This window comes from Setaria viridis, chromosome 7 (assembly GCF_005286985.2).
Source record: "Setaria viridis chromosome 7, Setaria_viridis_v4.0, whole genome shotgun sequence".
In the NCBI taxonomy this organism is placed as follows: Eukaryota; Viridiplantae; Streptophyta; class Magnoliopsida; order Poales; family Poaceae; genus Setaria; species Setaria viridis.
The window spans coordinates 16,030,134-16,047,478 of NC_048269.2; the positions used below are offsets into that span (position 1 = coordinate 16,030,134).

General features: G+C 42.4%; 1 protein-coding gene across 1 annotated transcript; it reads right to left on the minus strand.

Annotated features, from left to right (window-relative positions):
• Positions 1-1,427: 1,427 nt before the first annotated feature.
• On the minus strand, positions 1,428-7,288 carry LOC117864473 (eukaryotic translation initiation factor 3 subunit H). The gene is made up of 12 exons (XM_034748589.1): positions 7,105-7,288; positions 6,903-7,000; positions 5,495-5,611; positions 5,283-5,386; positions 4,375-4,441; positions 3,852-3,985; positions 3,720-3,768; positions 3,568-3,639; positions 3,371-3,472; positions 3,210-3,277; positions 2,885-3,037; positions 1,428-1,841 (listed from the first exon to the last, which is right to left on the minus strand). The coding sequence occupies exons 1-12, from the start codon at positions 7,112-7,114 to the stop codon at positions 1,784-1,786; spliced, it is 1,032 nt and encodes a 343-aa protein (XP_034604480.1). The 5' UTR covers positions 7,115-7,288; the 3' UTR covers positions 1,428-1,783.
• Positions 7,289-17,345: the final 10,057 nt, after the last annotated feature.

Below are 17,345 nucleotides of genomic sequence, written 5' to 3' on the forward strand. Positions count from 1 at the left end.
ATGTTTCAATGTATATGCATGTTCACCCAAGCGAGTTTCTAGAGTGAGCAGGAAATACAAGATTGCCCAAGTCAATAAGTTATTTGTGAATATTTTTATCTTATTCTTTGAAATCAACCTGTTTAATAGGTGCTTCAGGTTTCACCGTAATGCTGAGATTTAGAATTGCAGTTGATCTTGGTGCATGTTCAAGTTTGACTCAAGGTGTCCTATAGACCCGTTGTTCGTTTGTATATACATGAATCTCATTCAAACAATCCCTCCTCAGAACCAAGAGTACCTCATCTCGGGTCAGTCTGAATGTAAGGTTCATTTGAGGCGTCTGTGCAACAAGTGTCAGTATCGATCGGATCATAAATTCTGCAGCACCGCGTGCATTTGCAATAGAAATTTACTGAACGCGTGAGCTTTGCTACCACTACTGTCTTTACCCCCACAGAAAGTTTTGTTGTTAGTTTCTAATCAATAATGCTATGAATTAACGCTCAAAGTCCCGGGAATTCCACTAGTTTGTATGATTAGTGTTCCAAACGATTCATCAGGTGGTTTCAACATTGACCATGCGCTGATATTTACTGAACGGAAATTAATTTTACTCACCTCACCTATTTACTTTGTCTACTTAACCCTCAAAGTAAAATTTAGACTCATTTTACTCCCCCGACCTATTTCATTTGCTCCAATCTACCTCTAATTAGATTTCTCTTTTTTGTTTCTTCGCGTACAAATTGAGTTTAAATTTCAGATTTTGCCAGCAGACTTATAAAATGATGCTTTACTTTAAAAAAATAAATTAGAAATTTTTCATAATTACTTTTCATACAGTTTTGTATATCTAAGATCAATTTCATATTAAATATTCCTAACATATGAAAATAATCGTGCAAAATTCTTAGTATAACTTTTTAACATAAGGCATCATGTTTTGTATCTGCTTGTAAAATTTGAACTCAAAATTCAACTCATACACAAAGAAGAAAAAGAGAAATCTAATTAGAGGGTAGATTAGAGGGTAGATTGAACCAAATTAGGGGTAGATTGGACAAATAAAATAGTTCAGTAAGTAAAATTGAGCTAAAATTTTATTCAAGCGGGCAAAGTAGAGAGGAGTAAAATGGAATTTTTCCTTTATCAACTAAGTTAAAGTTAGGATGTTAAGTGCTATATCCAGAGGTTTGTAGCGTTTAACATTAGTGTCGTCGTCCATGCTATCTAGTCCATTGCCAACTTATCTATTTATTACTTCAGATCGGCTTATTCATTTGATCTTTTCATTTAACTGAGTTCGATTTCTTCTCTAAATAGTTAGACGTAATGTTTGCTTTCTTTTCGCAAAAACAAAAGAAAAGAGGCCAACGCGCCGGCGGCTCCATCAACGCAAATTGGTCCATTAAAAAGCGCCTACACACGCTAATAGCCACTCAGACTGCGAGCACTCACGGTGCGTAAACTTACTCCCCTGAAAGGCTGTAAGCTAACAAGTAAACATGGTACAAAATCTCAAGTTGCAAAAGGACTTACAGAAACTAAACTGAAGCATTAAGGGATGATGATGAAACTGCAATGCAAACTACATTGACAAATAGTAATGAATCTGCTCATTTCAGAACTAATACCGAGACACATTGCGGAAGTGCATCTCAATGGAAGCTTAACCATCTGGCGCTCATAGAAACATGCAGAAGTAGAAGACAGGCAAGCTCATGTCAGATGCATCGCAAAATTGTGATTTTAAGCAGTAGCACGAGTTAAATCTAACAGCTTCCACTCATAGCCCAGTCTTCTAGTCCTCATGCAGGGCCTTCATCAGGTATAGCCTGTTGAAATTCTGACCAGCAACCCTGCCATTGTGACAGCAAGTTACAACCAATGAGTGCACAATGAAGCACAAGAAAATTTTACCATCTGTTTTAGGGATAGACAAAAGACATCTCAATGGACAATTATCTGTGCAAACCCCCTTCTCAGTGGAAAATATATCATTTGTTAGTTTAATATACTATTAACATAAGCGAGGAGAAAAAAATACAACACTACAAGCTAGTGGAGTGGCAAGTGGTCGATCCGTTGACTCATTATAATTTTTTAATTTATAGCCATGCATACAAAATAAACTATAGAATAAAACTCCAGTTCAGTGGTGCGGATTTTGGATTTTCAGTCAACCGCCACACCCATCACTCCGTATTAAACCAAGCATAGTACATTTAGCTCTTCAAATACTGAAGGACTAGGCACACTATTTTGTGCATGCAGGTATTAACCAGATTTAGAATGCGGATTGCAAGTTGTGAGGTAAGTTGGACAACAAAAGCAGGTGGCATTTTTAAACTTTGTATAAGATAACACTTCCCTCCATTTCACAATATTTGTTGTTCTAGCTTTGTCCTAAGTCCAACATTTCTATCTTTGACCATTAGTTCCTAAAAATTCGCATAGTTTAACAACATGAAACAATTGTATTATAAAAGTATCTCATGTTGAATCTAAAAGCATAAATCTTATGATGGTAAACTATATAATTTTTAGAATATTAATTGTCAGACAGAAATGTTTGGCTAAGGACAAAGCTAGAATGACAACTATTATGAAACAGAGGTAGTAGTATTTAACTATATAGGTACATCAAACTGCAAGAGCAAGGGATTTATTTTACTGAAACAGGACGAGATGCGAAGAGCAAGTTTTGTTAGAACTTTAACTGATTGGAATATTATCCAATCATGACACTGCGAACATGACTGTAAATGAAAGAAAAAAAGGGGTTGTGAAAAGCATAATAACTAGAAGATTCCTACATCTAATAATAATTTCACTAAAAGTTGAAACATGCAAGGGATTTGGAGCTCAATAAAGACAGGCATAAATGTAATTGAATCTGTACCCGTTGATATGGTTGCAGTAGCTAGAGATCTGATTGGTAACAAGATAGCCCTCCAATCGTGATGGCTCAGGAACGGGCTTGAAGATAGGATTGGATGGATCTTCTTCAGGCAATGGCTCCTCACCAGCAGCTTTTCTCGCCATGTTCTCTTGCCTGTACAAGCACAAAATAAGGAGTCAATGCGAATGAACAATAGACATGCAGACAATCTACTATTAAAAACTTCCTTAAAAGTTCAAACTACCAAGGTAGAACCACAAAGGATATGAAATAAATGCATGAGGCTAAAGTATATATTTTGACTACAGAGTAGGCCTTTTCCTACCTTCTCTTTTGAAGCCATGCCGCCTGCTGTGACTGCTGTCTTGAGACGTTGCGGTAATAATATTGGAACTGAATTTTGAGAAAGACACTCAGTAAAACAAATAGATTATGAAGCCTTGGATAAATTATGGATAAGTTATTTTGTCAAAAACAAAATAATACCTTGTTCTGCTCTGATGAAAGGTCATCCATGCACCCAATTAGAAATTCCAAGTTCCTTTCCATAAAGGGAGCAGTTGACAATTTTAGTCTGTCGAAGTCACACTGAAATTAACAAAAACAGTAATATGACTCAAATAGCTTTTAAGAGAATAAGAGGGAAAATGACACACAAGAGTTTTTGTAAGAAAATTATGAACCTGAGTAACAGGTGACTCAGGTTCCAGCTCCTTCATGAAGGCACTGACAAGTGCTGAGTTGGAAACTTTAATCTGTGACAGATAAAGACAGAGCACATAAGGAGACTAAATTTGTCCATATAGCAAAAAATGGAAAATATTAGAGTGCGTACCGGTATCTCCTCAAAAATATCAACCCATGACAATTTCTTCTCTCTTAACCTGCAACAATAAAAGGTCATTTGTATAACGCCATTTGTATATACACTAGTACAATTATGAGCTACAGATAAAACAGATCATACTTCTCTCCAGTTAAACCATTGTTACGGTAAAGATCCATAAATGAGTCTGTAAGTTTCAGGGCTTTGAGAGCTAGCACTCCTTGACTAGACCTAGATGGGTCATAGACAATGCACACACATCTCCTGATACTCTCCTGCAATAAGCAAAAGCAATGTTCAGAATGTAAATATACAACCAAGATTATGTTAGGAAGACAAGACATCTGATAATCAGAGTGTAGAAACATTCTAAGTGGAAAATGAACATAAAAAGCTCAATCGGTGCTAAATTGAACTAGACAAGATGTATAACATTATTGTGCTATCATGAGAGAAGTGCCAGACACTTCTATAAACAATAAAACTAAGATTGGTCAATCGCTTGTAATCTAAACAGTGGTTAGATATGGCAACATGTAGGAACATACATCTTTATTCAGATTAGAAGCCATCAAGTTACAATCAACCATCAAGAATGAAACCAAGGGATGAAATAGAATTTTTCAAGCTGGGAAATATCAGCAAAAAGGCTGCTGCCATGTACCTGGTAGTTCATAAATGTTTCAATCAGTTCCACGGTTTGAAAAGATCCAAGCAAGCAAGACTGATACCTGTAAGCATGGATCAAAAGAACTGCAAATGATTGGCACTAGAAGCCACCACAATAGTAATCTGAAACAAAATGCAAAGCTCCTAAAATGCTGGACGAGCAGTAACAACGTCACACTTGTATAGCAAGTTTGATAGCATACAGTTGTCAGAATCTGTATTTGTTTGCACGTGGCAAGTACTATGTACCACATGTGCACTGTATAGAAACCTATCAAGTATCAACGCCGATTGCCAGATCCTCAATAAAGTATAAACAGCGGCAGCAGCCTGGATACAACCCTCAAATCACAAACAAATTTGCAATTTTCCACATACTACAGCTTCCAACGTATAAGTATAACAATATAGTGTCAATTCCAGTACAAGGTTCCAACAATTTCCCTTAAGAGAACTTGATTTAGGTAAGAAACATCCATGAAATAAACAGAATTTCAGTAAAAAAAATCAATATTGTTGTTTTCAGCAGGATATAGTCCTAAAGGCAATATCCTTCGCAGAAAAATGTATCTCGAATTTGTTTAAAGCCATTACCTCCTACATGCCCATATTGCTCCACTAGCATACCCAACAAATAGTGAAATAGAAGAAATTACAAAAGACTCTTATGGCCAAGAAAGCTAAGATTTTCATCAATTATAGACCAGCAAAAAGTGACAAACATATCAGAGTCATATATACTCATAAGCTGCTTAGTTGTGCAAGTACACAATCATATGCCAAGTATGCATTTCTTGTCAATGTGCATGTCAGATAACTCAATACACAAGTACACAACTGACTAATTCTCAATTAACTGAGTATCTATATGGTATTATTTGAAAATGAAATAGCTTAGCTTACCATCCAATAGTATTATTGTCAACATTAACTTCCCTCAAGCACCTCATCATCTCAAGCTGGTAATTTGCACCATCAGCATCTGCTTCATCATCATCCTCTCTGATCTGCAGTGAAAATAGTAAGGAAATCATTAGCCTATGAAAATAAACCATAACTGACCAGGAAGAACGTCCCAGAAGAATACACATGTGCTAAGAATGGTAAAGACTCACAGGGAAGGGGAAACAGTTGGTCACTTCCAGAACACTGCCAACATCCAAACCAAGCAGTTGACCTGTGACCAGAGCAGGTGCAAACTCTTCACAGTGCTTAATGATCTTCAGTACGGCCTGTGCAAAAGAGCCAAAGAGCAAAATAGCTAAAGAGCATGACTGAGTACAAATTACCCTATATTTGTGAAATTAGGATCAGAAAGAAACATTCTTTTAAATAAGGTAGGACTTTCTAATACACTGAGGCAGCAAAATTTCTCTAGGGGCACTAACTCATTTAACTTGCACAAACATATCTTCACCGTATCAATATTTTTGGTTCATCAGTCCAAATAACCTTGCAAATATCCTTGCCAACAATAATGCTTGGCACCAGATAATACAGTTCATCAGATCAGTGGTGACCTATCACAATAAACATATCAAATATGGTGTTGCACCAGTTTACCTTTTTTTTATATGCGCAAATAGTAGTGGCTAAGCAGACAGATTTCATTAAGATATGTAGCTAAATGATTTGACCACGGGCATCAGGATGAGTACAATCTTGAGGTAGGCTGAACTGTACTACATCAGTTGTGCTAAATGGTACTGGCAATAAAGTGAAGCTGTGTAAGGGAGAATGCCAAACTGATGACATTACCTGTGTAGATTAACTGATTCAGATTCTACGACTGCAGTACTCTTCTAGCATACAACAAATCAGACAAGAATTTCACTTGTTTTCCTACCAGGGGAGGCTAAGGTTTTAGGCAATATTACTATGGCTAAAACTTATTTTGCATACATTCCAACAAAAAAAAAGAACTCTTTTTTTATATGTGTAATAGTAGTGGCTAAGCAGACAGATTTTCAAAAAACACGGAGCGATACTGATTCGACCATGGGCATCAAGATGAGAAAAATCTAGAAGTAGGCTTAACTGCTAAACGATACTGGCAATTAAGTGAAACTGTGAAAGAGAATATTTTCAAAACAGATGGCATTAACATTGTGGATTAATCGATCTACAACGCAGTACTCTTGTAGAGCACAACAAATCAGACAAAAGTTTCACTTGTTTTCCCACCATGGAGGGCTAAGGTTTTAGGCACTACTAATATGGCTAAAACTCACTTCGTATATATTCCTACAAAAAGAAACAACTCAAAGGTAACCGGGCAATCTAGTAATCGCCGATTAAAACATGCAGACCATGTTCAGAATACAATCCATAGCAAACTGTAACACTACATTAACCCCCGAATAGAAGGGGATGCTTCCCCTAATTTCCATCCCAAAACAGCGACTCCTCTACACAACCAGATCCATCCCCCGAGCATATCCTAGCTCCTAAATCTCAGCGCTCTAACAACCAAATCGAACGAGAAAACAGCAAACCGGAGAGGGGTTCGGGAGCAATCCTCACCAGGCCTTCCATCTGGACGACGCGCAGCGGCGTCGGCGCCTCCTCGGTGACCTTAGACACAGCCTGCAGGAACGACTTCATTCCTCCCGGCGCCGCTGCTGCAGACCAGCCAACCAAACCCCAGAGTTAAAGAGCGAGACGGGATGCGAACCGGACGGACCGAGGAGAGCGGAGCAAAGGATAGGGTTTGGGAGCCACTTACGATTCGCCATGGCTGCTCGTTTATCGGTGCTCGGCGGCGGCGCGCAGGCGGGAGGATGCGAGGGGGCTTGGGAGGACGGCGCGAGCTGGAGGGAGGGGAACGAGAGCGGCGGCCGGGGAGTCTAGGGTTTTTTTGGGAGCGGGGGGATGAGAATCGTGGGAGACCGATTGATGTGCGGCGGGGATGCACTACTCCAGCGCCTGGCCACGTATAGTTTTGGCGTGCAACTCACATCTGACCGCCTATTAGGTAGACAGTTAAATTATTTTCTAGGATTACATTCTTTTATGGAATTTTTTCAAATACTAAAATTGTGCTTTTCATGGGATAGAGGGAGTATGTGTTTCCTAACTATTTTTGTTTACCTGTTCATTATTGTGAGAGTATCTCCCAATTGTAAGAGTATCTCCAGCGGTTCTCCAATTTCCAATCAACAATCATATTGTAAGAGTTTACTTTTTTTTTTCCTTTTTTCCAATGATTATGGGACAGCCCAATAACTCTCTCTAAATAAAGGAAGAGTTGTGACTCTCCCAGTACCGTAGTCGGATTGGGATGGAAATATTAAGAGACTACAAAAATAACTCCCCCACGTAACATTAAAATGGATATTGGATATCCCATAAATCAATTATTGGGGACCGCTGGAGATGCTAAATGATCTATTCCTTCCGCGCTTGACTTCTAATTCATTTTGCCTCAGTTTGTGAGATGATTTCATACTATAAGTCTCGTTTTACGGAAAAATAGGTGAAACCAAAACCCAATGCTAATTCTGCGGATGGTCGTAAGCACGCCTGCAACCGGTCGACTTTTTATCCCAACACGCACGTCCTTCCATGTACGTGGGCCCCACGATGACCTTATCGTTTGTGGTTCTGCCTCCTCCATTTTCTTCTCTTTCATTCTCTTTCCTCTCCTATTCTCACATCTTCCTCTTCTCAAATCCAGTGGAGGGGATGGAGCACCCGAGCTCTGGCGATGGCAAGAGAGGTGCACGTCGCGGCTGCTCGACTGCGGCCTGGGGTGTGCAAGCCACGCGAGCTCGCAGTAGGTAAGCCGGCGGGATAGCTTGCCATCGCCGAGATCCCCCTCCCCACGTCGGGAGCACAGACGGCTCCCAAGTTGGGCCAACCTATAGCCCCCCTCCCACCCCCACTCCCCACCAGGAGCGGCGGCACCAAGCCGGGCCAAGCATTCCCGCCGGCAACGGCGGCGCCAAGACCGGGCATGCTCTCCTGCCAGGGGTGGCAGCGCGCGGACCACCGTGGTGAGCTCCCCCACCGGGAGCCCCGAGGCGAGCTCACTTGGCGCCGCCAGCGTTAGGCCGATTCTCTCTTTTATTTTCAAATTTTTTTGTCTAAAATTTTGCTTATAGATTTTTCTCGAATCTTTTTTCCTAAACTTTGTTCAAAATTTTTTGTTTTCAGAACATCTTTCCTAAAAGTTTTCTAAATTTTTTTTTAAAACTTTCCCCCCGATGTTTGTTTTCCAAACTTTTTCCTCTAGTTTTGTTTCATGAAAATTTGTTCACAAACTTTTGCATGCGAATATTTTTCTATGAACTTTTGTCGCATAAATTTTTGTGTTAAAAATTTGTAAATATTTTTTATTGAGAACGGAGGAGGAGGGGATGCCGGATGCATGTGACAGTGGGTCGATCAGAAGAAAGCCTCCATCCAGTCGTCCAAAAATTAGACTGCCCGAACCAAAGCGAGTAAAAAGTTTGGCTAGGCTACCCATAAATCTAGAAACTATCCCCATTGGTCCTTTCGACCACCTCATCCCACTTCTCTAATTGTTAGGCAAAATGATTTTTTCTAGTTAATTGCAGCATAGTGTTCTTTTCGGCTCATCTCATTCGCTAACAAGGAGGTGTGCAAACCTCGCCTAACTCTAGGCTAATCCCTAAAGCAATATGCTAATAGACCTAAATTATCACTAATCAAGGCCTAATTCTTATGCTAATTGCCTTAATCTTCTCTTTAGCACTTTGGTGGATAGGACATTTGCATATATGTGAGATTCTCCAAGCTCTAACCCACCTCAAATGGCCAAGCAATGGGGATATATATAGAGCCAACCCCCAAAACTAGCACTTTCTCCGACGGTGATAGAATCTTTGATCACCGATTGATTTGGTGTCCCAGCTATGCACTATCGAATGAGTTGGTCGGTGGTCTGCCTCCAGGTAGCCATTGAGCCACTTACGCCTGGGCCCCTTGCATCACCGACTGATTCGATGGCATGCTTTGAATGCCATTGAATGGATCGGTGACTCTCTTAAGCCGTTGCCTTCCTTTGTCCTCTACCATCGACTCTTTCGATGCCCTGGTTCACTATGCCCACTGTATGAATCGGCGTGATCACAATTTTACTCCAAAACTTCCATAGCCAATTTTGAGCCGATCGTGAGCCGAGATGATCCCACTGACTGATTCGGTGTTGATCCATTGTTGGCTAAGGTTATTAAATGATTGAGTAGGTTTTTTTTAAGTAATACTAAGGAACTAGAAAAACTATCCACTGAATGAGTCGGTGGTCGCAATGCACATCCTTGGCCCTGCTGTTATTCCATCTGTCACCGACTGATTCGATGGCTTTGCTAATGGCTGCCATATGAATCGGTGGATTATGTCGGTGCACAATTCTAGCAGGATTCACTTCAAGTCTTTGCGTGTCTTTGTCTTGGCTTCAATACCATCTTTAGAGTTTTACGGACATTTAGATGCCATAGAATTCTTCTAAGTCTTTCTTTTTCTTCTCATTTTGATAGCTTTGGAATTCATCCTTGGAACCTATAAAATACCTACAAAGGTACATCTTGTAAACACATTAGTCCCAATGACCATGTTGTCATTAATCACCAAAATTATTATGACCTAGGGCCATTTTCCTTACAACGTTCTCGGTGTATAAAACATTATTCAAGTGTATAATTTTTCCTTTTTGATTTTACAAATTGATTTTTGCATAATTTATTCCATATGTATAATTTTTTAGTTCAAATGTGTATATACATAAATTTTTATTTCATGAGTTCTTATAGTTTGTTTTCATATGTATAATTTTTTCTTATTTGTATAATTTTTCCCACCTAAATATTTTTTCAATAGAACTTTCAAACGTACACAACAAAGAGACCAGTGGACTCAAATATTCGCTAGCTAATATGGATCAACTTGTGGTGGAAGGCTTAATATTATCACGTTGAATTTTGTGGGAGGCACATATGGCTAGAGTTAGATCCCAATAGTTCCTTTGTAACTCCTATTTATTATTTCAAGAGCTTCTATTTTTTTTAGAAAAGGTCCGTAACCAACTCTAGAAATAACTGATTGTACTCCCTCCGTTCCAAATTATAGGTCATTTTAGCTTTTATAGATACATAGATATTATTATGCATCTAGACATAGGGTATATCTAAGTACATAACAAAGTTTATGAATCTAATAAAGTCAAAACGACCTATAATTTGGGACGGAGGGAGTATTAAATAGCTATGTTGTGTTGCTGTTTTCACGTGTGTGTATATATATATGTATGTATGTATGTATGTATGTATGTATGTATGTATGTATGTATGTATGTATATTACATACATACATACACATACATATATATGACAAGTTTTATCTACACGGGCGTGTAGCTCATCATCAGTATACCACCGTGCGTATGTCTACCTACTCATTTATCACTTTGAGTATGTTCACGTACTAGTTCTAAGATACTCCAAAAAGAACTATATGAAAATTTCAAAAGCACCCCTAGTTTTTTAATATATTTTGATTGTACCTTACTACTAGTCTATAAATATTAGTATGTCCACATACTCTATGTATGATCACATACTCAACATATATACCACCATAGATGGTCTAGTATCATCACATACTACATGGACATACTTTTCGTTCGGTCTGATTCATCATATATCATCAGATACACGGGTAGGAGTAGCTACATGCGCGTGTGGAATGGATTTTATATATACCCTATCAATTCTAGTAAAAATAAAACTAAATAGAAAAATTAATATATTAAAACAATCGAGGTACCAAATTTATTGTCCAACCATTTGCATATCTTCCACTCGGTTTTACATTAGACGTGTTGCCTTTAGAATCCAAAAGGCTTAGCAATAAGATTCAATCTCAACCCCCACATATAAAGTGGTGCCTACACATATTTCATCGACAACCTATGTATTTTCACTTCTTTGCAATCGGTGACATTAGCCTAGCTGGCTTTTAATTGTATCGATCATTCGATATCCTTCCATGTGTTCTATCCCTAGTTCTTCATTGCTCAAGGCTGATGGTGGGTGCAGCCGTGCAGGGCTGAGGGACCCAAGCCCTCCCTCCCCCTTTGTTGTCTTGTGTTTGTTTGATATGATCATGGTAATTACTCATTGGTAGGTTCTTGGCATTGGTGGTTGAAAGAGTAAGCCATACCGTGTGTGTTGGGGGGAGGGGGTCATTAGTAAATTAATTTTTGAACCATTTTATGCAGTTTAGTGTTTTAATCTATTGTCCATATGGATCATGGATCATTGGTGTCGCTCTTTATGAGTAGCTGCCATACCACTCGATTGGCTATCATCTTCATCGAGAAAGACTTGTTGTTTTTGCTATTTAAGCATCGTCGTCCTCGGTCATTCTCCCTTCCAATGTACAATTCCTCCCATTATTTGACATATACTAAGTGGAAGAAAAAGTATTGTAACATATGCGGCCTCCTTTTATAAAGATATTGCATTCTAAAATACGTGCAATAATCAAGCCTTTGGCTTTGACCTATGATTTGAGCAAACTTATGTGGATTGATTACATGAATGCTATTATATATTGGATTTGCGATGAAGATAATATAGTCTAGCTTTATAATTTTTGTTCAGCATATGTTTGAGGGATATGGGTACCCCATGGATCCCTACTGACCAGGATATTGGCCGGTCCTGATAAGTGGGTCCGCCCAACCAGAATGTGCGGGCCAAGGACATGAAGATAGTTGGAGCATAAGTTAAGGAGGTCGGACGATTCAAATCAGCCTGGATATTGCAGGATACACATTGTATTTTGACTCAGATTACTTTCCATGTAACAATCAAGTAGATTAGCGGCCTGTTCGCTTCAGCTTATTCAGCTGGCTTATCAGCCACCAAACAGTATTTTTCTCTCACAACAAATTAGCCGTTTCAGCTTTTCAGTCGGCTTATAAGCTGAAGCGAACAGGCCGTAGATTCAAACTGACTTATAACCCTAGGTTGTTAGCCTATATAAGGCGGCCAAGGGTGCCTCCTGAAGGAATCTCAACTCTCAAGCAATACGAACCACTAGGATACAGGACGTAGGGTATTACTCTCCGGAGGTCCGAACCTGTCTAAACTCTTGTGTTCTCGTGATCACCTTCGAGTTCTTGTCTTGCGATCCTCTCTGCCTGCAAATCAACCACTTGGGTAACCATCTGGTGGACTACCAAACTACTAAATCCGACAGGTGGTGTGCTAGGTAGGGGTGATTGCGAGATCCTCCCCAGCGAGCTCAATGGCATCCCGCCCTAGTGTCATCTTCCCTGAGAGTACGAAGGACTCCCTCGCGCTCGCCCACCCACCCACGTCGCACCTGGTTTTCATTTTCATCGACATCTGATCCAAGATCAGGTAAAATCATTCTTAATATAAGTTATAGATCGATCTATCGCTAATCATACATAAATTATTTCATCTTTCTGATCCATTGGAGCTCTCTCTTCCCGAGTGTCGCCTGGCATTAATAGGTGCGTGAGCGTCGTTGGCTCCAGCAAGTGCATGCGCGGAGCGATATATCTGCACCGACAGCAGCGCATGCGAGGCAGGATCGTGAGCCCCGGCAACTACGCACATGAGGAAGTCGGCCGGCCTCGTTAGATGGATCGTCATGCATCTGCAATACGGAATCAGACTTGCATGCCTGGACAAATCTTTTGCAAGGCACCAGAGGAAATACCTGATGAGGAGCATCTGTTGATCTGCTATGCTGAAGCAAAGCACTTTCAAGGGACCCATCCCGGACGGGCCAAGCAAGATAACGATGTCATCACCACCTTGCTAGTTGGCATACGGCGTGGCAGGAGATAGAGCTGCTCAGACCCGGTAGAACCAACCGACGACGAGCCCCGACTGATGGTCAAACCGCTCGGCGTTCCGACTGGTTAGTTTCATCGATAGCTGCTAACCCGAGCACGATGATCAAGATGATGCTCGAGGGCTTAAACCTAAATGCGAGAGGACACGCGGGTTTTCCAACTCGACCACAAATCAAGCTTAGTTTTATTTACAATTAAATATTTTACGGCTTTCGTATATCTACATACGCCTCGGCTCCATGTTTCCATGACTTTCACCGACCGCCTTGGCTCCTCCATGTCTCCGTAACTTTCACCGACTGCTTGTACAGCTTGGTCCGTCCACTACACAGGCGGTCGGGGGCTACACCCCACGGGTCGCCGACCGCCTCGGCTCCTCCATGTCTCCGTGACTTTCGCCGACTACTTGTACAGCTTGGTCCATCCACTACACAAGCGGTCGGGGGCTACACCCCACGGGTCCCCAGCTTATGCTGATACTTTTCCGCACAGTTCCAACTGCTTTGCGGCTTGTACGTCTTCTCTTAATGGTTGCTAAACTAAACACGCCTTAATCCGTGAAACCCGTGAAACCTTGACTCATCCTGCGTGTCTCCTATATGCGCGCATCGGGTCAGCCCCAACGCTATAGCTTGAGATAAGCCGTCCTCTTCGTGAGCAATGGTCAGCAGGGCTAAGTGCTTAGACGTAATAGGCTAACTATCCGGGGAAATTATATGGCCTACAAGAGCAGAACATGCAAAAATTTACTTCCACAACGAATTAAACTTCCGAGTTGTTCAATTATTAAATGATCTACACTACGCTACATAATGTCTGTATTGTTCTTTTAAAGCTCAAAAACTACTCGGCGTGCATCCCGTCACCCAGCCGACCTCTCTGGCTCGAAGTGGGAGGCGACTCGACATGCTTCCACGACTCGTCCGGCTCCCAAGCTCGAGGGCTAGGCGCCACAGACGACTCGGCATGCCTCCCGTCACCCGGCCGACCTCTTTGGCTCGGGGCGGGAGGTGATTCAGCGTACTTTTGCGACTCGTCCGGCTCCTAGGCTCGAGGGCTGGGTGCCGCAAATGACTCGGCGTGCGTTCCATTGCCCGACTGACCTCTCTGGCTCGGGGCGAGAAGCGACTCGGCGTACTTCTGCGATTCAGCCGGTTCCCAGGGTCGGGGGTTGGGCGCCTACTTCAAGTCGGCGTGCCTCCGCGGCTCCACCAGTCCTTGTCCTGAGGGGCTAGGCGCCTATTTTAGGTTGTCTTGCCTCCGCGCCTTCGCCAGTCCTCGTCCTTGAAGGCTGGACGCCTATTTTAGGTCGGCGTGCCTCTGTGTCTCTGCCAGTCCTCGTACTCGGGGGGCTGGATGCCTACTTCAGGTCAGCGTGCCTCCGTGGCTTCGCCCATCCTTATGCTCGAGCACTAGGACATGCTTCTGGGATCAATTCTTTCTTCCTTTTTAACCATTGGACCGATTATACAAATCGCTTCAATGCTCGAGGGCTACTCCTATGAAGTGCGTCTTGCCATACCCTCCAGATCCTTCACTTTGACCTGCTGGATGCCCGACATCCATCAACTCGGCACTCGACTTCGCTCTACGCGTATGGATCTGCGTTCGTTTGAATTTTCTTTTTTTAGCACTGCGCAGCCTCTCCGTCAGCATGATGCCATTGCAGCTTCAGCCGACCACATTCCAAGCTTCGCTGTGATGACCTCAAGTTCCTGTTCACCTACACATCGCTCGGGGGCTTGAGGGATATGGGTACCCCATGTGAAGTGTCCCCACATCAGCGAAGACTAAATATGATACAAATATCAGTCCTAGGAGGTTGATAACATATTTATTCAATAGATAGTTCAAATATCGTACAACTCCCGAGGGAGTGGGCGTGAAAGCCACGCCGAAATGATAAGCAAATAAATAACAGCAGCGAGCCAAGCTACTGTCAAGAGACAGCACTCGGGACTACACGGCAGCGGAAGCATTCTGCAAAAGCCAACAACACAGGCAGCGTTGGGTGCGGAAGCGACCTTCTGCTCAAAATCCTCGGCGACGAAGTCCGGGTCTTCCTCTGTAGCAACAAAACAAGGGTGAGTACAAAAGTACTCAACAAGTCCAAACCCATCCACGGAGGGGGATACAATAGAATATGCACAGGATATATCAAGGATAATGCTAAGATTTATTTGCCATAAAGCTAGGTTTTTCAACACATGCAGGGGTTCATTTTCAAAAGGGTTTTCACAAAATATTTTCTTTGGTAACCAAATCAATAAGAGGGGTTGATCCTACACAAAGGATCCAAATTTTAATGCTGCTGGACTTCCCGTCCGCAGTAGCTCACGGCACAACTGCCGGACACTCCCAAAATTCAACACACGCCATAAAAATCACCCATCTTCAATCACTAGTTATGTGACCAAGTCGTAACTCGTACAATGCCGTGGACTCGGCTACTCGGATAGATTTTAACTCTGCAGAGGTTGTACACTTTTCCAACAAGTAGAGTACCGCAACACGATCACCTTAGTGCCGGTGCAGATCCTAACAAAGCCATTACCCACCTTAGCTAAGACTGACTAGCCAACACGGGAGCAACCAAGGGGTTAATGACCTACCAACAAGGTCTTAACCGGGACCTAAGTCACTCCATGGTCTCCCGTTGCTCACCAGGTCACCTGATGACTATCAGACTAACTAGTGGGATTTATGCTAAGCCGTTGCCGCATACAACGGTCGAGTGGTTGCACGATGGTTGGGTTAGGCAAGATGACACATCAACTCGATCCTTAATCATGACAAAATGGATATCTCCCAACTTTGCTCAACCACAAAGCTACGAGCCCAACTTATTGGCATTTCACACAATAAACACCCATCCATCTCATCTAAGTATTCCTTTCCTTTATTTCCGAAAACTCATTTTCTCATTTGAAAATCACTAACACATTTATTCTTTAAATAAACCATTGTAGTCATGATTGAATAGAGTAACAAGATCATAAGCATCCTACCAGTAATTATCATCCAAACAGAGCAAATCATATTTAGAGATAATCATAGGACAAGCAACGAATAATCATAGCAATCAAGGGGTGGCTATCCAACCATGTTTCAGCGGTAAAGCAATATGCAATTTATAAAACAGACCAATAGGTTGTGTTTGAAAAAACTAGGAATAAATATGCATTAAAGGGTGAGATTGGACTTGCCATCCTCAAAGCCTTCTGGGAGTTCCTACTCGCGGTGCTGGTCCTCGGGGTCGAGCTCGTGGTCAAACTCTTCCTCGGGTACTTCGCGACCTACATCACCCACAATCAGGCACACAATAATTAAAAGAAAATAAGATTTTACCCGTTGAGCTTCGAATGAGTATTTTCATGAGATTTGGATATGACTCGACAAAAGTATATTGGAGGATGACATGGTCGAATTTGGGGTTAATTGGAGGAAGTTTGGCGCATGAAATGACGAGATAACCGTGTATTTAGGGGTTAAAACAAGGCTTAGGACTAACCTGCGAGAAACCAGGGACCTATTTGTAAATACTTTTGGGAGGTAGGGGGGCTGATCTGTGGAAAGAGTATGAGAGAGGTGGGAGGGTTACTTTGCAAATAGAGAGAAGTAGGGGGTTAGATCAAAATTGGGGGGTTTTCTTCTTCCTCCTTTGAACCGTGACTTGGAGAGGAGAGAGTAGGGGAAATCCGGTGGGGGCGACCGGCCATGGCTCGCCGACGGCGAGATTGAGCGGCGGGGGAAGGTGGAGGAGGGTAAGGGGAACCTATTTTGCCCCTTACCTTGGGGATTTGGTGTTAGGAAGGGGGCGGCCGGTGGTGGACGGGAGGCGGCAGCGTGCGGCGCTCTGGTGGCGGCGGTGGTTTGGAGAGGGGGCGGTGAGCTGGGGAGATGAGTGGCAAGGGAGGTCAGGGTGGCACCTCCTATTATATCCGGTGGAAGGAGGACGATCGGCGGTGTGGGTAGGGGCCGGCGATGGGAGGGGATGCCAGCGGGGCTCGGCACGGTGGTGGAGTAGGGGCCGGCGTTAGGGAGCGGGCGGGGCAGGCTGCCGGAGGGTGGGCGGCGTGCTGGCTAGTGGGGGGGGGGCGAGTGGCGTCGTG